Source organism: Mesoplodon bidens, assembly GCF_964165515.1.
Source record: "Mesoplodon bidens genome assembly, chromosome: 1".
Taxonomy (NCBI): Eukaryota; Metazoa; Chordata; class Mammalia; order Artiodactyla; family Ziphiidae; genus Mesoplodon; species Mesoplodon bidens.
In genome coordinates this window covers 193,743,537-193,767,111 of record NC_138176.1, presented here as the reverse complement: position 1 = coordinate 193,767,111, position 23,575 = coordinate 193,743,537, and the positions used below count along the sequence as shown (strand labels likewise).

Genomic DNA, 23,575 nt, shown 5'->3' with positions numbered 1-23,575 from the left:
TCAAAGTGGGGAAGTTTAATATAAAATGTTATACTTTAATTTTTTTCACTTCTAAACGGAAATAATGAAGAAAAGAAAGTTTAGGAACTCCAACATCTGTTGTTTTTTACAGTTGACATAAACTGATTAAATATAAATTCTTTCAGGTCAATGAGAGTGTCCTTTGTCTCAGAATTCACTTTGGTCAAGGAGTCTATGGGAATACATCATCTAACTGGTAAGTTATGCATACACAAAAGTCTCAAACTTGAACCTCAGAACTGGGAAAATAGCATTTGATATAATTAAAGAAGAACAGAAAGTGCATGGTTTCATAAAAACTGGCACATGCACTTGCAATCTCCCTAAGTTCAAGTAGTGTATGTTTTAATTTATTTTTCTCAAACCATCTTTCTCTTCTCCCATAACACAAACCAATATAATGATATGATGAATTACTATACTGTCCCTGAAATCATGTTTGTGAAAACTACTTAGTGACATGAAAGTTGTTTATGATAACAAGAAAAGCAAGATGTAAAAACTGTGTGATTCCAGTAATTGTGTGTGTGTGTGTGTGTGTGTGTGTGTGTGTGTGTGTGTGTGTGTGTGTGTGTATATATATATATCTGTATTTAGATATATCTCTATATTTAAGTCTCTATATCTACTTATTTATATATATAGCAAGAGCTCTCTGGGTTGTTTAATTTTGAAATAGTCATCTTTCTTTCCTATATTCTTCTATATTCTAAATTGTATACAAAATGTTATAATTTAAAATATGATTTTAATAATATTTACATAAAATTTTAATAACACTATACTTTTATAATTTTAAAATGGTATTTAAAAAGTTTGTTTTAAAATTCAAATTTTAGAGCTTAATGTTAAAGCTACAATAATAATAGGCCTTAATATTAAAATTAGAGATCACCTTTGCAGAATTCCTGTGGGAATTTCTTTCCAGGTTTTAATAAATGTAAACATGAAAACTAAATCCAGTTGACCCTTTAGTGAGATATAAGCTTTATTAGAATAAGAGAAAATACTTATTCATTGTCATTTTTAACATATTTCACAAAGAAAAATTTCTGTACTTTGCTTTATATACTAATAACTACTCAAAACATTATGCACAATCTGCATTTTTTAACTTACATTCTTTTTTAGATCATTTTGATGGTGAATACTGGTGAGTTTAACCTGAACTAGAAAATGTTCCCAGGCAGTTTGTCTTCACATCCCCAAAACTGAAACCTGAACTGGGACTTGGTCATGAGAAATTTTAAACTCAGTCAAGTAACTAAAAAAGCAGATGGGGCAGAATACTCGGACACATTTCCAAAAATAATATACTCTCCTTGGGAAATTATGGATTATTTATTCCCTAAGAATGTAGTTTACAATTACATTTGGCCACAAATACGTTACTCTTTTCTTTTTATTTCACTGTCCATGGATCTGGAAATTCTTTTTTGAAAATCAGCAGAATCCAGTAATTTGTATTTCTGCCTCCCTACTACTGAAAGACTCGAGCTTAACAATTTATTTGTCAAAACAAGCATATTCAGATTGCCAGAGTGTGATGCCATGATATATTTTGGTTTTCATCCCTAGCTCCTGGTCAGAGCTCCTAAAACCCTTGTAATTTCCTAAATTATAAGAGTAATAGAAGCGTCTTTTGTTATAATATTTGTTTTTTATCTCCAGTTCCTAAACTAATTCTAGAGTGAAGAAGGTGAAAGGAAAGTCTTTGTTATTCATACCAAGCCCTTTTCAACCATGCCTGAATTTATGTTAAGGTATCCTTGAGAAAGCCTATAAGGATGATGGAGGGTGGGGTGAGTGAAGGGTGGTTGCCAGAGAAACCAATCAGGTAATTAGAAGGTTGGAACTTTAGCCTAAGGGTTTAATCAATCATGCCTATATAATGAAGCCTTCATAAAAATATCCTCACTGAAGAGGTTTGGAAAGCTTCTAGGTTAGTGAACACATCGTAGTGCCAGGAGGGTGGTACGTCTGGCGAGGGCATGGAAGCTCTGAGTCCCTACCCCATTCCTCCCTATGCATCTCTTTCATCTGTGTTCCTCAGTTGTATCCTTTCATAATAAATCAGTAATCTAGTAACTGAACTGTTTTCCTGAGTTCTGTGAGCTATTATAGCAAATGATTGATCTTGAGGAACCTCAGGTTTATGGCTAGTTGGTCAGAAGAATAGGTGGCAACCTGGGACTTGTAATTGGTCCCTGAAGTAGGAGGGGGGCAGACTTGTGGAAATGAGCCCTTAACCTGTGGGGTCTGCACTAACTCTGGGCAGTTAGTGCCAGAATTGATTAAATCGTAGGACACTCAGTGGGTGTCTACCAAGAATTGGAGAATTGCTTCTTATGGAAAACCCACACATTTGGTGTCAGAAGTGTTCTGTGGGTGGAGTAGTAGAAAATATTAGTTTTCCCTCAGAGAGTGACCTTTTCTTTTTAACATGTAAATAAAATTATTCCATTTGTTTGTTAAATATCTTTCAATGGATTTCCATATCTCTTTGAATAAAAACTAAATTTCTTATTATAACCTACTGGGTTATTCAGGATCAACCTCTTTCACCTCACCTCCAAGCATGTCACTGGTAAATTTTACCCAAGATTTATGGAGGAAATAATACAAATTACATACAATTTTTCTGAAAATAGAGGTTGAGGGAATGTTTTCTGGCTTACTTTTGAGGCCAGAATTTCTTTCATAACAAAACTAGTCAAATGCATTCCAAGAAAAGAAATTGCTAGGTCAATAGCCCTGATGAATACAGGTCCAAAAATCCTCAACAAGTTATTTCCAAGTCAGATACGTCAATATATTAAAAGAGTAATACAGGGCTTCCCTGGTGGCGCAGTGGTTGAGAGTCCGCCTGCCGATGCCGGGGACACGAGTTTGTGCCCCGGTCTGGGAAGATCCCACATGCCACGGAGCGGCTAAGCCCATGAGCCATGACCGCTGAGCCTGCGCGTCCAGAGCCTGTGCTCCGCAACGGGAGAGGCCACAACAGTGAGAGGCCCGCGTAACACACACACACACACACAAAAGAGTAATACATAACAACCAAAAGTGGTTTATCCTAGGAATGCAAAGTTGGTTTAATATTTGAAATTCACCTCATTAACATAATAAAACAGACAAACCAGATAATTTCTGCAATTAATGCAGAAAAAGTGGATTTGATCAAATTCAATTGTCTGTCATTATTAAAATTGTCAGCAAACTAGAAATATAAGAACATTTTCAAACCTGATAAAGGGCATCTACACAAAACTTATAGCTACCACCATGAGTAATAGCAAAAGACTAAAAACTTCCCTCTACATATACAAAAAGTATATCCACTCACTACTATTGTAGAATAGTTCTTAGCAAATACAGAAAGTCAAGAAGGAGGAATGCAAAGCTTATTGAAAAGGAAGAAATAATGCTCTCATTATATACAGTCAACAAGATCATGCATAAAGAAAATCCTAAGGGATCTAGAAGGACCCTCTAGCATTTATAAATAAATTTGCCAAGTTTATAGGAAAAATCTCTCTATAAAAATCATAATCTAGCAGTAAGCAATTAGAAAATTAAACATAAAAAACAATACTATTTACAGGTGCATTTATAAACATTAAATAGGTAAGGATAAATTTAACAAAATGGAGAAAGATCTTACAATGAAAATTACAATACAATTTTGTATTGCTGAAATACAAAAAGTCCTAATGACATGTAGAGATGGGCTATGTTCAAGGATTAGAAGATTTCATATTTTTAAGTTGTCACTTTTCTAGATTGATAGATTTCTAGATTCAATGAAGTTTCTATCCAAACCATAATAGGATTTTTTGTAGAAACTGAGAAACTTATACTAAATTTTTTACAGATATGCAAATGACCTAGAATATACAAAATAATCTTGAAAAAGAACAAAGTTAGGGAATTTATTCCACTTGATTTCTAGTCTTTAAAGCTATAGTGATTTTCTCCTAAAATAGACTTTAAAGCTATAGTGATTTTCTCCTAAAATAGTGTCTCACAAATTTTTCCTTCTCTGTATGTGCTTGCCACTTCTTTCCATTAAGTTCTGGAGTTTATTTCCCTTCCCCCAAATCTAGGCTGGCCCTATTTTGTGACTTGCTTTGAGCAATGCAATGCTTACAAGCTTCCAGCTTTACTCTCTTAGAACCCTGAGCCTTAATGATGCTTGATCTGACTAATCTGCTAGAGATAAAAGTTGCATGAAGAGACACACTATTGGATGTGAGACTACAGAGAGAGAGACAGAGACAGACAGACAGAGAGAGACAGAGAGAGAGAGAGAGAGAGGGAGGTAAAGGACCATGCAGTCTTCAGCTACCTTAGTCACCTCAGACAATGCTACGGACATGTGAGTGAAGCCATATCTTAGATCCTTCAGCCCTAACTGATCTACATGAACCAACACTATGTATTGGAGAAATGAGCACATCCTTGCAAGGTCTGCCTAAATTGCTGATTTATAAACAAATGATTGGTTGTTATTGCTTATGCCACACAGTTTTGGGGTGGTTTAATATACACCAGTGTAGAAACCTGAACCAGTGAATGACTGAGGAAACGAATGACACATCTTTTTCTCAAAGCATACTAGCAATAGTACCATATTGTTGATGCTGAAATACTCTCTGTAACTCTCTTTTACAGATTTTCTAGTAAATGGGGAGTTTCTGTAGTTACACTTCAGAAATTATCAAAAGATAAGAAATTTTTGTGCAGCATGAAATTAATTAAAGATCTTTCTGATTAAATTTCTGATTATAAAAGTAATGTATAGTTACTGAATTTACAGTATAAAAAAGGGGAGAAGGTCATTCATTATTCCACAAAATTAACGTTTATCTTTTGTTATATTTTCTTTAGTCTCTATGAACTGATACATTTTTATACAAAAAAATACATTTTTCTTAACTGGGATCACATTTTATATAAAGTTCATTGTCGGCCTATAGTTACAGAGAAATAATTTTGCTTACAGGGCACATCTTTTACAAGTATCCTTAAATATATAAAGTATCCCCCTAAAGCGCACATATTAGCAAAGAGCTGTTAAAAGAACCAGATTTTAAATGCCTGTGTCAAAAGAATTTTTAATAGATAAACTTTGCTATTAAGGTCATCTGCATATATTTAGGCCATACATAATGTAAAGAAAAAGACCTCTGAATTTTATCAATGTCACATGAGTTCATTGTATAAGATGTTGTTTATCCCATAATCTGATATTTTATTTTGAGGATCCCACTGACAAACTTTTTTCTAATTTTGGAACAAAAAAGTACATTTCTCCTAGATAAACCATTGTTTATATCTTGCAGACAGGCCAGAACTATGGAGCTGCTGATTTTTTTTTTTTCAAAGTATAGAATAAGACATGTGGCTCCCCCACCAAAAATATATCTACATTTTTGAAATTTGTTCTCTGACCCTAGTTTTGAATTCATTTCTTTACCACCACATTTAATTTTTCTCTCTCAGAGGGAATTTATGAATCTTTATAAACTGTGACACTTTTTGTAAAAAAGTGGCATTTTGATCAATTAATTTATCTTGTCTAATTTTTCCACTTATTATGTAAGCAGCAGTTTCCCAAAATTTTAATAAGTAAATAACATTTTATTATATTATATTAACCACAGTCTATTGCTAGAGATAATAGATTGGAGTTCATTCTTCACTATTATGGAAATTGTAATAAACAACTTTGTGCTTCAGTTTTTTCCACATATCTGATTGTTTTCTAGGACTGGGCTTTCCTGCTTAAAGGGTCTTGAAATACATTACCAAATTTCTTTAGAAAGACTATGATGATCTGTACTCTCACCATCAGGGCACCTACCTCAACACACCTTGCCAGCATGATTGTATCACTGTTCGGGGTTTTGTTAATGTGACCAGTAAAAGGGCATCAAATGAGTTACCATGAATTTTTTGGATTGGAACAAGCCCATGCTCTCAATGATGCTTCCTTTATCTTATATCATGTATTCAAGAGTCTTTTTGTCTATCTGTCCTGTAGATCTGTCTATCCACACGATAATTCTATACTTTCAAAGAGAAATACTACTTAAGTAGGCAATTTTCAAGTATCAAAACTATTCTTATCACAAGTCCAATGCTGAGAATCTCTCCTGAAAAAAATAATCCAAAAATAGAAAATATTTATATCAATGTGTACTCACTACAACATTACTTGTAATAGTAATAAAGTCACGACTTAAATATCCAAATTTATTGAAGCAATTATGAACAATATACCTATAGAATGAAATAGTTATTAAAAATTATGGTTACAGAGGTTGCCAATGATCAGATGTTAAGTTAGAATATGCTGGAATTAAAGGCCATGTTTCAACTCTTGATATAAAAAAACTGTGCCACAAATGTTGAGTTAATAATATTAGGATAAATGACTATTTTTTTCTACTGAATTAAAAAAATTGAACCGGAGGAGGTAATTTACAAAATATTATCGGTGTTCAACTCAGTTAGTGGAGTTATGGATGTTTTATGCATTCTTCTCTGCAACTTCCATTATTTCCTGAATTTCACCATACTATATACTTCTCCTTGTTTCCTTGCAAATCTATTTTAGATTAAGATGGAGCTATAACTTTAAAAATATAATGCTTTTAATTATATTTCCAATATCCCAATCTCTGTTTATCAACACTTTTAATATCCCTTAGCTGAAAGAATTCAAAGAAACATCAAACAAGAGAAGACTCCTATTCTGAAAATTTACTTTTCCGATGTGAAAGTTTAATACAGTTTTAATTTAGGGCCAAAGGAAAAGAATAAATAATAATGTTTTAAGGTGGTGGGGGGAATATTGCAGAGAAAGACATCTAAAATATCAAATTTTTGACTCTAACTTAAAAACAATCCATCTTTGTGAGGCCATATAATCCATCTTCTAAACTGTTACAACATCAATTAAGATTATGTCCTCTCAGTTTACTGCAACCTTTTGGTTGAGTTTGAGTGTCTCAGTGAAGGATGGTTAGTGAAAACTTGAAATCTACCTGTCAAAGGATGGCTTCTCTCCACAGTCAAAGGCATCCTGCAGTTCCTTGACAAGGTTAGCCTGGCCTGGCAGTCGGAAGAGACCCTCTTCCTTCAGCCCCCTTTGTCGGATAAAGTCCACACACTGCTCCACCAACATTGGAGCCAGACGGTGTCCGTATCTCTTCTCATAACGGACAGTATCTTCCAGTTTCTGTCCAAAAATGCCTGGAGAAATAAAGGATCACAATGAATTTGAGAAATTCATCTTTTCTCACTTTTTTTGCTTTCTTTTAAAACTCAATGTAAAGGAAAAACAAAGATTGGAATGCTAGCAAACATTTCATATCTGGTACTTAACATTTTTACAGAATTAAATTCATTATGTACAATTCTTCAAATGAAAAGGGTTTACCTTGTGCTGCCCTGTCCCCCTGTATTCCATATTTAGCCCAAAACTGAAATGGAAATATGGAGTTTGAGATATCCACTTTGAAATAAGAAATATTGCAATAAACATAATTTCAGTTTGGGGTTTTCTTTTATGTTTTCCTTTTGGGAAAAAACGTATTCAAAAACTTAAAAACAGAAATATTCTGTAGATAATAGTCAAATTCTACTTCTGTTACAAGTGTAACTTTATGGCCAATTTTCATTTAGTTTAAATAATATTCATATCTCTGTTCAACTTTTGTTTTCAAACAAGAGATGATGCCATGATTATAATCAAAGGGATAAAACCATGAAAAGAAATGCAGAATTCTCATCCGTATAAAATATTTCAGACAGTGTTGGCTATTTAAAATCTTAAACTATTAATTTATTGGAAAAAGAAGTATTTGAAATTCGAAGCAGTGCATACTAAAAGTGAGGAGACAGGGTCATGGTGGTTTGTCCTAACAGGGAGGCATATATGATTACACATTGCCTAGAATTGTCAGCACATGGGGTAATAAAAATCAAAACAATTTTGATCAGTTTTATCAATGAATTTTTTTTTTTTTTTTTTTTTTTGCGGTACGCGGGCCTCTCACTGTTGTGGCCGCTCCCGTTGCGGACCACAGGCTCTGGACGCGCAGGCTCAGCGGCCATGGCTCACGGGCCCAGCTGCTCCGTGGCCTGTGGGATCTTCCCAGAGCGGGGCACGAACCTGTGTCCCCTGCATGGGCAGGCGGACTCTCAACCACTGCGCCACGAGGGAAGCCCCATCAATGATTTTTAATGATTTTTAATTACCTACAAATGATGCATTTCTTGGTGCATGCATTTGGTACCCCACTGATTAAGAAACAATGCCTCGGGGCTTCCCTGGTGGCGCAGTGGTTGAGAGTCCACCTGCCCATGCAGGGAACACGGGTTCGTGCCCTAGTCCGGGAAGATCCCATATGCCGCAGAGCAGCTAGACCCGTGAGCCATGGCCGCTGAGCCTGCACGTCTGGAGCCTGTGGTCTGCAATGGGAGAGGCCACAACAGTGAGAGGCCCACGTACCGCAAAAAAAAAAAAAAAAAAAAAAAGAAAGAAAAAAGAAAAAGAAAAAGAAGCAATGCCTCTAAAATATATTATTATCAGTTGGTAGTTTGGAAAAATGATCAACCAATAAGAAAAGGGAGAAAAAGAGCCAAAGCAAATATGATTCCACTGTTTCCAGATGGGATGGCTTTAATGATCTAATGATTTTCATAAAAGGGGAAGAAAAATGAGTGTCGCATGCTGAAACTATGTAAGATTCCAGAATGTTTGGGGAATATTTCAAAAACATCAGGTTCAGAACTTAACAGTAAGAACATATGCTTTACCTCCCTATCTGTAAAATAACTTATGCATGGATTCAGTAATGCAAAACCATCACATTCCAAGCAATAAACACTTGCTACCAAAGAGAATATTCTTAGCCTACGTAGAAACAATAACAGAACAACAAACAAAACTATTGTACACCTGGTATCAAATCTGGCACTAATGGTATCCATATATTCCTTCTAGGAAAAAAGATGGAGTTACCTGTTATTAATATTCAAATGCATATAAAACAGAATTAGAAATTAGCTTAGTTTGTAGACTTTGGAACAAGCACTTTCTCGATAATGGTGTGTTAAACATTTTCCCCTAACTCAACAGATATTCACACCCCTATTTTCTCTTGTTATTTTTATTTTCATGGATGGAAAATTAAATACTTCTCTCACTTCCCAAGAGTCTTCTGGAGTCTCTAGGAAGACTTGTTTATCTTGATGAAAGAGAAAGATATAGCTGGAATTGCCAATCATGGCTTTTTCTATCTTGAACTTGGACATGCTACCTGTGACTAAAAGTCATCTTTTGACCATTAGGCAACAGCCACGAGGGAAAGGCTGAAAGATTCACAGAGACAACGGGGCTGAAATCACTGAACCGCTGACCCAATACCAGCAGCAACTCCTTGGAGATTTTTTTTCAATGTGAGAAAAATAACCCCCTGTATAAATCACCATTCACTGGGTTTTCAGTTATTTGCAACGATGCCCATTTCTGTATGAAGTGGTGATAATGATTTTGAAGCTTTTCTAGTATTTTAATAACAAAACTTGAAAATTGGTTATGAATGAAGAATACCATATCTTTTTCCCTGGAGTTCTTTGATGCTTATTTGCCTGGGATGTTTGGTTCTATCCTGCCAAAATTGAGGATATAGCCTTTCAGAGGCACTTATAAATTATATTAAAACATAATGTTGGGCTTCCCTGGTGGCGCAGTGGTTGAGAGTCCGCCTGCCGATGCAGGGGACACGGGTTCGTGCTCCGATCCGAGAAGATCCCACATGCCTTGGAGCGGCTGGGCCCCTGAGCCATGGCCGCTGAGCCTGCGCGTCTGGAGCCTGTGCTCCGCAACGGGAGAGGCCACAACAGTGAGGCTCGCGTACCGCAAAAAACAAACAAACAAACAAAAAAACATAATGTTAACATTTGGGAATAAATCTTACATATCTGATTTTTCACTTATTGTTTTGGACTGATACATTACATAAGGTTTCTCCTTAAATCCAGCAGAAAATCTACTAAAGATGTTCCAGTTCAACCTCTATGAGCGCTACAAATGAGAACCAAACTTCCAAGATTTGGTTTTATGCAGTAATGAAAAACAAACATTCTTTTCTTAAAACTCTCAGGATTTCTTTATTCCCCAAAACTCAGGGATGTGATAAAGGACACAGTAATTTTTGCTTTAGATGGGCACTCCGTTTTTTTTTTTTTTTCCTCCCTTTGTTACATATATGCTTGCCTATATGATAAAAAATTTCTTAAGAGGTATAGTAAGAAACTAAAAGCCAAAAGCCCTAACATCCTTTCATGTATTAGGTACCTAATATGCACTAAGTCCTTGACATATATTCTCTTGTTTCCATAATAAATATACAACGTAGCTATTTTATACCTTAGGAAACTGGGCTCAGAGATATTAAATAAATCACTTAAGGTTAGTTACACAGCACCAAGTGGCAGAATGGAAGTCCATATCCAGATTTAGTCAGGCTTAAAAATCTTTGCTTGTTCCTGAATACCTGTCCTCTTCCACTTTATTTAATCCCAATTATTATGTGTCCTCGTTTCTTAGTAATTTAAAATATTAATACATTCTAAAAGTGAAGAACATTGCATATCTTTTCTGTGCTCTAAAAAATGGTAATAGCTGTGCTGTATTTATGTATGCCAGGCATGAGTACTAGAAGTTTACCTTCATTTCTCCCATTTAAAACTCTCAACATTCTATGAGGTGGGTACCACCATTTTACTGAGGACGAGATGGAAGCATAGAGCGATTAAGTAACTTGCTGAATGTCACAGGGATGGTAAAAGATGTTGCCAGGATTTGATCAAGGCTGTTGGATTTCAGAGCCTCTGCTTGTGTATTACACAATACTGCCTAGTGGGTATAATGGTTGAAAATTGAGTTACAGAGGAAGAAACATGTCTCTTACTAGTTTTCTGGCCTCAATTCCTGTCATCACACTAGGAGTGGTGATTTCTGTTGAGAAAATGGCAAATTTGGAGGGAAGTCGGGAAAAAAAAGGAGAAGGAAAAAACTCAGCATCTTGTGCAACAAAATGATTTCCTTAATATAAAGAGCTATGCCTATTTAGCAACGGAATATGTAAAAGAGTTTTAAAAAATGTAGACAGTATGTACACATACTTAGAAATTCCTGTGGGAAAAACAATAATTTTCTGCTGTTTATCTGGTCTTGCAAAGAATTAGGTAATGATTAGATGTATACTGCTCATTCTGTAGCATTGGAAATAGAATGTCCCAAACATCTCTGACTTACAAAGGTAGATGGTGAGTTAACTTCCTGTGTGAGAATGTTTTTTTGTACAGAAAGGTAGGGGGGAATTCTTTTTTAAAAGCTGCTTTAGTTAGAATTTTCTTTGAGGGAGCAGTGAAACTTCAAATTTTAAAATTAACTAAAAAGCACAAGGTCATGATCTATCCCCAGCTAGCAGCATGGAGAAAAGGACACATTGATTAGTAGATTATTAACAAGAATATTCCCTGTGGTGTGAGTCTTGTAAACAGTTCCAGCTATGTCCATTTAAATTCTCAGAGAGGTTTCACATTCCCTAACAAAACCATCCTTGGAATTTCTGCATATTTCCCCTGGAAGTACATTGATGGTGTCATGAAGCATCACTCAGGACATGACTTTCCACTAGGCTGAGAAAGTAAATCACACAGGTAATTTTATTATATCTCTGGGAGGCTGTTTCAACTGGAGGGAGAGACAGGAGAGAGAAAAAAATATAAAGAAAATTTAAATATCTTCAGGATTTGTGAGGTTTCTCCTTTATGTGTGATTTATATACTAAATAGCTAGAGGCAGCCTGTGACATTATTGAGTGTGATCTAAAAAATATACTCAAATTCTACCCATCCTAAAAGATACATAAATACAAACTAAACATCTTTGGACTCTCTGTGCCTTGTATTTATTCACTCTGCTCCTTGATTCCCAGCTAAGTATAACTCTGGCTCCATTTCATCACTTTCTATCTTCTTGTCAACCTGTTACAATGTGGCCTCTGACATTGTCATTCCACTAAAAGAGCTTTTTCTATAATTGCCAATAACTACCTAGTTGCCAAATCATTGACAGCCAAATTTATTTTTTGCATCACTCTATGGCTCACTCCCTTTAAAACTATCAATCTCACTCTTCTTCTTGACACTTCTCACAGCTTACATAATTCTTTCCTTCAAGAATACTCTTTTCAATCTCGATCCTCAATATTTCTTAAGTGACTTTTATAGACCTGGGTTCCCAAACCAGGCAAGTACTGCCACAGTGATCTTCATAATATTTAAATCAGATTATACCTCTCTTTTGTTTCATTTCTTCCCATGGTGCCCCCTGGTCAACCAAACTCCTTTTCATGAAATACAAAGTCTCCACAATCTGATCTCTGCCTCTTCATCCACTATTCAAAGTACAAATGTTTAGGTACCACCCTTTCTATGCCCGGCACTGTGCCATACCCATGCTCATTACTGCTGCTTCCTCACAAACAACATACTCAACAACTATACTGAACTATTTGTTGTTTCCTATATGTATTATGACTTATTACATCTTCACGTCTCCTTCTAGAAGGTACGTCCTGCTGTCATGAGCCAGCCTAGGAAAACTTATCTTGCAAGATTCAACTCACATCATCTCCTGTGTTAAGTCCTTACTAACATTCCCTCACCCCCATCCCAGACACAAAACTTGCTATTTTCTTCTTTGCTTTCTTAACATATTGCTTTGTAATTGTTTATTTAGATGCCTACCCATACTAGACTAGTCCCTCACCAGTCAAAAGAAGATTGTACTTTCACAATTATTATAATCAAATGATTATTTTACATTTATTATTATTGTTATAAATGATATTGGATAACAGTTTATACTATATATTTATCCTATAAACTTAAAGGAGGTTTAGGTAAATTTCTGAAAGTACTGCAGACATAAGGACTGAACTGGGAACATGAAAGACTCCAAGGCTCATACTCCGTCTACCATAGTGTCACGGTCTGAATGTTTGTGTCCTTTCCAAACTCCTATGTTGAAAATCTAATGCCTATGGTAATGGTTTTAGGAGATAGGGACTTTGAGAGGTGATTAGGTCATGAGGGCAGGGCCCTCATGAGTGGGATTAGTATCTTCATAAAAGGGACCCCAGAGAGCTCTCTCATTCCTTCCCTTTCAGCCTCTTGGGAATACAACAAGAAGTAAACAGTCTGTAACCCAGAAGAGGGCTTTCATCAGATCCCAACCATGCTGGCCTGATCTCAGTCTTTCAACCTTCAGAACCATGAGGAATAAATTCCTGTTGTTTAGAAGCTACCGAGTCTGTGGCATTTTGTTATAGCAGCCTGAATAGATTAAGACACATAGGTAAACTCTCTTGCTCCCTGGAACTTAATACCAAAGTTGGGTAAGGATTAAGTGTTCCATAAACATTTGTAGAATTAATGCATGCATTAAAATAAAATACCTCACCTCCTCAATTAGAGGAAATAAATGACTAACTCCAAGGTAAAATGAAACTTATCAAGACTTCTCAGGTTGTGGCCCTGATTCCTATAAAAACGTGAAAACAAAAAAGTCTTTGATTTGTTGATGAAAAAGGCAGAAGTTAGATAACTTCTTGGTTACTACTTAAATTTTCTATTATCAGTTATTTTTCAGAGTTCCCTGTCCCTTCCGTGCCATAGATTACATGCTAAGTCATATAGAGAATTTGCTTTTACATATCCTTCTGCTTACTACAACCCTGCTAACAGAATAAGTCACGGTGTCACCAGGACTGTAATAATATTCAATTAAAAATGAACATTTGCCCAAGGTAAATGGACAAATAAAAATAAAAGACATCCAATTTAGTACGGAACTAAGAAACAAAGGCAGACAAAGCTTACTTCATTCTGTTACTAGCACTTTTTAAGCAGCCAACAAATCTTCTATGGATAGAAAACTTAATTCAAGAAGCTCAGAATCTATAATAACCAATGAATATATGGTAAAATTTTGACTCTTCTTGTAGTCAGACTGGGGAAGAATAAAGTCAGACTGGAGAAAAATAAAGGCTTGAAAAAAATAAGCAAGTGTAATAATGTGATAATAGTGACCCAATAGCATTGGTCTTAGACCAGCAGAGTAATTATACTCACCATTTACATCCAGGCACCAAGCCATGCAATTTACATGTAGTTTCTTATTTGACACTCACAAATATTCTGCAAGGACATCTCCCTTCTACAAATAGACTCAGAGATGCTAGGTGACTTGAAGTCACATATTTAGAAAGTGGTAGATTTGGGGTATAAACACAGGTCTATATGACTCTAAAAGCCTTCCTTTTCCACTATGTTAAATTAATTCAATTCAGACATTTTTTTCCCATAGGGATGCTGACTACTCTTTTAGGATCATGTAAGAGAAAATGTCTTTCCATAAACTTCCAAAGACTAAATCTGATTTCATGTAGTTCAGATGAATCACTGCCTTTCCATGGTGAGTCTCTTATTCATAAACTCCTCAGACTTCATATATAATTTGTCGTAGTGCTTATTACAGATTAAGTAATTACTTATATTTTATATGTTTCTTTATCCTCAAGGAATCTGTGAACTCATAGATTCCAGGAAACTTGTTTTGTTTGCCTTCTCACCCCCAAAATCACTTGGTAGATGCTCTGTAAAACTTTGACATGTGAATTAATGAGCTACTCATTTATAGCACCATTTAAAATTATATGGATTTGGATAGTAGCATTCTGTTGGACAAATCAATTTTGATAAATGTGACAACAACATATACAACATTAACTTTTTTATGCTTTAAGGTTAACCATCACTTAATGTATTAACATTTTCACTTATAAACATACCATCTGCATATACAGGGAAAAATAGGTTCTGAGGATAGATCAGAATACTTTAAATTAACTTTAAAGAAAATGCTGGTGTTATCCACCACCTCTGTAAAGATATTCTATTTTAATTCACTACTGTCTATGAACTAGCAGAAAAAGATAGGTAATAATACTATACTTCCCCAGCCTGCAATAGATCTTGAATCCTGGATTGAATAGACCTATTGCCATTCTTAACTATGAGAAGAAATAAACAAATATAAATATATATTTCTTATCACAAGTGTGCATAAAAACACTTGAAAATAGCTATGAAGATAAGGTGGCCAGGTGGCAGCATATAAGAAATATAGGGGCTATAGAGTAAAGAGTATAACAGATGAACAGAGAAGGCTTGATGAAGAAGTGAGAGCCAACAATGACAATGACAGTGTAGAGTGTGGACAGACTGCAGAGGAGAGAGAGCAGAGGGGGCACTGAACAGAGCAAAGAGGTGTTACAGGAGATGGGTTCAGGGAGGAAGAGGGGATAGTCTGGGGAATTGGAAATAGTTGGAATTACTTAGAAGCCCTTGACAGTTGCATGAAATGGGACATCCTCCTGGGAGCAATAGGGACTCACGAAAAATGTCTAAGCCGTGGAACATTGCTTGTTAGTACTGTTTCAGGAATACCAACTGGACAACACTTTACAAATGAACTGTGCTGCAGGAATTTGTGAATAATGTTGGGGGTGAAAAGAAGTGAGGATAGATGCTGTCTTGAAGAGCCACTTCTAAGGTCAAAGTACCTTGTGTTCATGAAGCCATAAAGGCACAGACAACTAAGGTGATGGAAATAGAAATGGAGCTGAAAGTATATAAAGAAGGAAGAAGCAATGGGGCATGACCACTAAGTTACTGTCTAGGGGGAAAAAAAAAGCACTGGGGAATTAATGATGCTTTATCTCCAAGAAGAGCATGACTCAGGAAAGATAAGATAAAGTTAGGGTTTAAAATTTTACTTTAGTATGTTCTGTGATCACAACAATCTTAAACCATCCAGACCATTCTGACTAGAAATTAACACTGACATCAGGACCCAAAGTGTTCCAAGTAATCAAAAGTTTGGTTAGGCTCTGTATATTACATATTAGTCTTATGGAGGTAAAAAAAATATATAGTTTCAAAATCAAAAGGGTAAAGAACACATTGTAATCTTTATCTCACCAGAACATAAATCCAAAGCACCACTCTCCCCAGCGTCCTGTCTAATAGATGGTTCACAGTGCCTAGATTTTTAAAACCGCTGAGAAAACATGTCCGGAGACCTTTATTAGTAACTAAACAAAGAAACAGAGGGCAGTAAAGGACAGAAGAGGTCTGTAAGAGAAAGGAACTCAGAGCAGTGAGTTCCAACAGGCACAGCATGCAAGCTGCAATACCACCAGGTCTCTGGAAACTTTAACTGAGCTCCCCTCTTCATTCTGAGGGCCATTCTCAAGTGCTGAGCTGCCTCTTCTGTCAGCCGACCCATAACAGTAGTAAAAAATGTTTTAAATGTGGATCAGGAAAAGCAGACGCATTACCATTTTTCACTTCTGGGTGCTTTTCCATGCTTCCTGCACCCTCCCTTTTACTTTCATTGAAAGGACTTCAGTGGATGCTCTCCAACAGGCTTGGGAGAGGAACTCAGAAACCCCTGTCCACTTCTGGAACTCCTGGAGCACGCAGGGGATTAAACAAAGCACAAAACGACACTCTCTTCTTAAAGTAGCATGGTTTGGGAACCCGGGATTGAAAGAAAAGTTCATTCTTTTCAGTGCAGGACCTTGAATAAAGATCTAACACTCTGGGCTTCACACCACCACTGAAAAGAGCGGCTAGTGTGGCACAGAAACAGCCTCGCAGCCCAGCCTCAGCCCGGCGCCTTCCTTCCCAGAGCCTCACTGCCTAACTGTGGTTGAGCAGGGAGAGGGAACTTAACACAGCTGAATGCCCCCTGCACCTCCTCTCCTTTACGGTTCTGACAGTAACCAGAATGCAACTTTGTAAAATAAAAATCTGTTAATCCTTGACTCAGATGCTGAACATTCTTCAGATTACTAAGACTTTGCAGAGGCAAGGACAATACTTTAAAAATAGCCCACAGGAGATGATAGATGGAAGCTGTTCTCCACTCTCTGGTTGCCATGTGCCAGCCCATGGGAATTTTCTTCTTTTTTTTTTTTTTTGCAGCACTGCCTTCCCTCATTGATACTTAAGGAGAGAGGGAAGAGGACATAACGAACAGCAGTGTTAACCAGGGTTCTCGAAGACATGCTATATTCCAATATGGGAGGAGAGAAGGTGGAAAACATAAAAAACACTTTGCTCTGCATTTCGAAGATAAATTAATTGTCCCCAGAACATTTCATGTTACGAATGAGCAGTAATAACCTAGAAAAGTAGACCTTCTCTACATGTTTGGATAAACCCAATTTAGTTGCTGAGTGGTGGGAGAACCAGAAGAGGGGATGTCCTTTAAGCAATTAATCCCTAGCCTTTTTCAGTTTCTCTCATTGCCAATTTCTCTATCAATGATGCAATCTTACAGTAACCATGAAATCTCTAAAGATCTATAAAATATGAGACACGAAACTCCCATTTAATTATCTTTGTGGATGAGAGAGGAATATAAATTAACACCCGAATTCCTTGCTTATAATATATGATAATTCCTTGCTTATAATATATGATAACGATCATACCAGATATTAACTGCTCAAAGGAAAAGACTCAGAAAGAGCAAGGTTTAGTTTTAAAAAGTTCCCACTATATCTTGTTTTAAGTATACGGTTTTTCTTCTCTACTATTTTTTGTTGATTACTAGATAGAGAATGTTGATTAATAGGTGGCAAATTAAAGAAAAAAGGGAGAAAGAACAACCTTAGATGGGACTCAAGTCAGCTCCTAATTAAATTATTAGGTTACAGTACGTGACTTTAAGATTATAATTACCTAGTTCCAATTTAAATAATCATTTGATTTAATTATTCCCATTTTAAAACAAAAGGCCATTTTAAAATATGTTGATACAGAAACATTTTATAGAAATATTTCATTTTACCTGTGTTGTACCCTTTAACTCCCCCTACACAAATCAATTCTGAAATACTTAGTTTCTTTTTCTTTTTTCTTTTTTTTTTTTTTTGCGGTACGCGGGCCTCTCACTGTTGTGGCCTCTCCCGTTGCGGAGCACAGGCTCCGGACGCGCAGGCTCAGCGGCCATGGCTCACGGGCCCAGCCGCTCCACGGCATGTGGGATCTTCCTGGACCAGGGCACGAACCCGTGTCCCCTGCATCGGCAGGCGGACTCTCAAACCACAGCTCCACCAGGGAAGCCCTGAAATACTTAGTTTCTTTTATTGATCCTAAGCTTATATTTTCCCACCCCTTGTTCCTGATCCTTCATATCTTTGCCCTCTCCCAGTGCCACCTTATGATAATTTGGAAAGTCAAGGTGACTCCTATTTCTTATCAGTGTTAATCAATATGGTTCAAAGCCTCCTGAAAAGGGACCACTACAGATAATCCAATTATTACAATTTTCTCAGTAGGGGAGGGGAGGCAAGCGCAGGCAGCCAGAACCAAACCTATGTGATGGGAGCACAGAACGGGGACTTGAGAGGGACTCCGTTCAAGGCGGGAACAGCATGGCTGCTTGATTTGAGTCTGGGAACAGCCCAAGGTAGTCTCGGCCCCTCCCCTCGGCATGGTCCGGCCAGCTTGTTTGTTCTCCAGCAGTCAAGGTGATCCCTTTAGGACCACCGTTCTTTAAGCCCCGCCCCCTGGCACATTCACAGACAGTAATAAACAGATCAATAGGAACCTCGAGAAATAAGTATAGACAAGCAAAACCACACATAAACCATTCTTGTACAGTTTTAAGCTCTTGGCTTCCAAACTCCCACTTTCTCTGAGCGTAAACTGACCTTAAAGCATCAGAAAGATATTTTAAAAGGACATGAACATATTATGTACCTACCTTTCCGAAAACTAAAACACCGTTTAATTCTTCTGTATGTAGTTTTAGGAATGAAAGGAGTAGACGCCAAGGCACCTGAGGGGCGCCCCCCAGTACTTCGGTCTTCAGGCATCATACAGCCCCCAAATTCTGAACCAGTTTCTGGCTCCCTTTAAAACCTGTCTCTGTGTGATATCGGGATCCCACAGCTACTCCTTCTCATGTTTGTTTATTTGTTGAAGTGCTGTTTCCTAGAACTTGAAGATTTTGATCATCCAGGTCCTGGATCAGGGATAAGTTACCACCTCTCATTTACTTCTTTTTGGCAAAAAAGTTCCTTTTTTCTTGCCTAATCCCGGGATTTTTTGAGGTTTTTTTAATTATTATTTTTTTTTGTTTCTGCAGACATTCCAAAATGTCACAGCAAAAAGAACCACTGCAAGCAAGCGGCACCTCCCATTCCAACAGCAGACTTTTCTTTTTTCTTTTTTTTTTTTATTAGGAACTGTCTTCTCAGCTGGAACGGGGGGGAACTGAGATTCTCTGGAAAGGTCAGCAAATAGCCGTGAGCAGGGGAAAGAAGAACAATGACCAAAAGGCCCCTGAGGGATATTTCAGTACTGTCCTTGCTGGCTTCTTTTATCTGAGCAAAAGGGGAGGCAGATAATGGCACGTTCTCCAGAAAGCATTTCTGTGCATGACAGATTCTTTTCAAAGAACTCCCCTGTTCCTTTTATAGCACCCCTCAGCCTTTGATGCTCTCTGCGGGCTTCTCCCTTGGGTCTTCAAACTCCCGGGGCTCCCGAGGGAATCGCCACGTCAGAACAGTCCAGTGCCCGTTCCGGGAGAGGCTCCTCCTCGGATCCGTGTAGGAAGCAGCTCTGCAGGGAGCTTCTCCCCCGCTAGTCCTGTTCCTGCTCCCCTTTTCTCAAAGAGAGCTGGGCGGGAGCTGGCAGGGCTGCAGCTGCCTCGTCACCACGCTGTGGCTGTGGCTGCCTTCAGTGCCCGCCGGTCACATGCAGCAGGTGCAGTCACAACAGTGTGAGGGGAGCAGAGAGAGTGCCCCGCGGCCGCCTGAACCCCTTGTTTCTTCCTTTGCCTTTGCAGTGACTCCCCTGCCGGCTCTGGTCTTGTACATACCTTTACAGCTGGCTGCCTCAGTCCCTCCAGAAACCAAACAGCCCCAAACCAGCCCCGAGGGGGTCAACTTTTTGCCCCTTCCTTTCTGCATTTATTTTCTTCCTATACAAGATTATTTTTTCAGATACTTTGCAACTGAATCTATTTGTGAGTGCTGATGTAAATGTGCATATCGTTAAAACATATGTGTGTGAAATAGAAAACTGTTCAAAATTTAGCAGCAAAGATTCTGCAGGTATAACCACAAAACAAGTTAACTCATATGTGTGTGTGTGTTTATACATTTTTATACGTATGTATTTGTCTGGCTATGGTTTTCAAACCAATCCTGCTTTCATCTTCTCCCCTGATCGTGCATGCACCCGCTGCACCCCAGCCCCTAAGTCTACCAACCCCCTTGGTCCCAGTCACTGAACAATTTACTCACTGGGTTAATCATTCATCCACCTGGCTGTTCCATGAGCACATTTGGAATGCTAGTGCTTTAACCCCAACTGACCCCTAAGGCTTCTGAGTACCTTCCTAGCTATTTAGCAGGAGCATTAAAAAAGCTGTGAAGTGTATTAAAAAGATACTCCCTTTAGAAACATCATTACTCTGACTAGCATGGCCAGATAGGTAAAATTTTGTCACTGAGGAAATCATTATTATTTCTGCCCCATGGTTCGACCACTGTTTTTGCCTCTGTGTCACAGCAGGCTGCTAGGAAAATAAGGAACTGTGAGGTATAACTCAGTCCCACCAAGACAGTGGCAGGGCTGGACGAGAGGCACCTTGGCCCACTGAAAACATCACTTCTCTGAACATTGGTATGGAGGGAACACATGTGATTGCAGGACTTTGGAGTTGGAATTAATCTTAGTTAAAAGAGTTTTGTCCAACGTTATTTCACAAGTGAGGAACCTAAAGGTGAGGGGGTAATATCACTTACCACAGATCACACAGTGGTCTGTGTCAGAGGCAAGACCACATAGCTTCTTAATTAACCACTGCTTGCCCATGTGCTAATTACTCATCATGAGGATTATTCACATTCAGTATTTTTACTGCCTTGGTAAGTCTCTGACTCAACTCTTTTCATAAGAAGACAGAAATATACAGGAAGGACCTGATTTTGTTAGTAGCTAAAGTTAGGCTATGCCCTCAGATCTAATGAACAATTAATGAATTTTCACCCTCCCCAGATCCCAGGCTGGGTACTTCCATATACATTGCCTCAAAAACAATCGAACAGAAGCCCAGCGAAAAAGACAAGAATAACCAAAACAAACAAAAAAAAACCAGAAGCCTAAACTTTTCCAAAGTTAAATACATGTTTTGACATCCCAGCTTCTGGATTTGACTTTAAAGCAGAAACCATGTGCTTCTCAGCATCATTAATAGGGAAGCATCTGTTTACAGGGGGGTTAATCAGATAAAAGAAGGTTGAGGTATCTAGATTCAATACTGAACTAAGTTATCAGGCTTGGCTGTTAAGAGAGGGTGTCTGCATTTTGCATTTCCCCTGGTTCCCCTCTTTCATCTGAGTATTTGTAGTAACTTTGTTTTTTTTATAAAAAGAAATATCAAAGCCTTATATTTTATGATTTCACTTAACAGTTTTTAATTTCTAAATATTGAAAAACTAAGCAAACTCCTCAGGTGTCACCTATGTTTTAATCAAATGTCTAATATTGAAATGGTAAAGAGGGAATATTTTACATGTATAAACAACCTGAATAAGTTTCAGTGCCTCCTGAAAAACTTTAACTATTTAGAAACACAGGTTGTAGAACTGCAGTATAGACAATGAAATGCCCTCTCTACAATAAACACATTTAAAATGTATCTGGAGGTGGTATACAGAACTTGATAAATCAGGATGAAAAGTCACCTTCTACATGTTTTTTTTTTTTTTTTTCTTTTTGTGGTATGCGGGCCTCTCACTGTTGTGGCCTCTCCCGTTGCGGAGCACAGGCTCCGGACGCGCAGGCCCAGCGGCCACGGCTCACGGGCCCAGCCGCTCCGCGGCATATGGGATCCTCCCAGACCGGGGCACGAACCCGTATCCCCTGCATCGGCAGGCGGACTCTCAACCACTGCGCCACCAGGGAGGCCCTACATGTTTTTACAGATGCCATTTCATCAACAACCACAACAATCTTTGAGCAGTGGAAAGGAGGTTGGAAGCCAATAAGTTTTTATTTAGGATTAACTGCCTTGGATTCTATGACTAAGATAGGAAGGGGAAATGTATTCTCTAATGAAAAGCAATTATGACAATTCAGGAGTTTTTTAGCAGCTTTACTGAGATATAATTCACATACCATAGAATTCTCCTGTTTAAAGTGTACAATTCAGTAGTTTTTAATACACTCAGATATATGCAATGGTCATCACAGTTAATTTTAGAACACTTTATCACCTAAAAAAAAGATCTCATATGTTTTGGCTACCAACCCACTGCAAACTCCTTATTTCCCCATCCCAGCCCTAAGCAATCACAAATCTACTTTCTGTCTCTATGGATTTCTCTGTTCTGTACTTTCTTATAAATAGAAAATAATATATATATATATATATATATATATATATATATATATATAGTCTTTTCTGACGGGCTTCTTCCATCTAGCACAATGTTTTGAACGTTCATTCACGTTGTAGCATGCATCAATACCTCATTCTTTTTATGGCTGAACAATCCATTGTATGACTATACCACTTTCTGTGTATCTATTTGTCCTTTGAGGGACATTTGGGTGTTTCTACTTATTGGCATTTAGGAATAATGTTGCTATAAATATTGATGTGCAAGTTTCTGTGTGGACATACATTTTTCATTTCTCTTGAGTATATACCTAAAAGTGCAAATGTTGGGTCATATGGTAGCTCTATGTTTACTCATCTGAGGAACTGTCAGACTGTTTTCTAAAACAGCTACATTTTAAATTCCCATTAGCAATACAGGGGGGGTTTCAATTTCTCCACATCCTTGCCAATACTTGTTATTATGGAACTTTTTGATTCTAGCAATCCTAGTGTGTCCGAAAGAAATGGTATCTCACTGTGCTTTTGGTTTGTATTTCCCTGATGGCTAATAACACTGAGCATCTTTTCATGTGGTTATTGGCCATTTGTATATTTTCCTTACAGAAATGTATATTCAGATTCTTTGCCCATTTTAAAATTGATTCTAATTGGGTCAAAATTTTGATTTGTCTTTATTTTTGAATTGTTAGAGTTATTTACATATTCTGGGTAGAAGTCCAAAATCAGACATATGATCTGGACATAATTTCCTCCCATTCTATGGGTTGTCTTTTCACTTTCTTGATGGTATTAATTCAGATATTTTTGAAGGACTCAACTATATTCATCCTACTTATCAACTTTTAAACACTTTTGTTTTTCATATACTGAAGAATATACTATCAATAAGGCATGGACTTGTAATTGTGGGTTTTTCACTACCACAGTAGAAGTAATAGATTAGCTATTGTGCAATAAAGCAGGAAGAAGCTCACAGTG

The 23,575-nt window shown here is 37.4% G+C and overlaps 1 protein-coding gene across 2 annotated transcripts in view; it reads right to left on the bottom strand.

Moving 5' to 3' along the window:
* Positions 1 to 23,575, bottom strand: part of ARHGAP24 (Rho GTPase activating protein 24) — a 509,032-nt gene that overhangs the window by 45,137 nt on the left and 440,320 nt on the right. For both annotated transcript variants that reach the window (XM_081250897.1, XM_081250898.1), the window contains exon 5: positions 7,071 to 7,278. In XM_081250897.1, the coding sequence (XP_081107023.1) occupies positions 7,071 to 7,278 (208 nt within the window). The remainder of the gene's footprint in view (positions 1 to 7,070; positions 7,279 to 23,575) is intronic.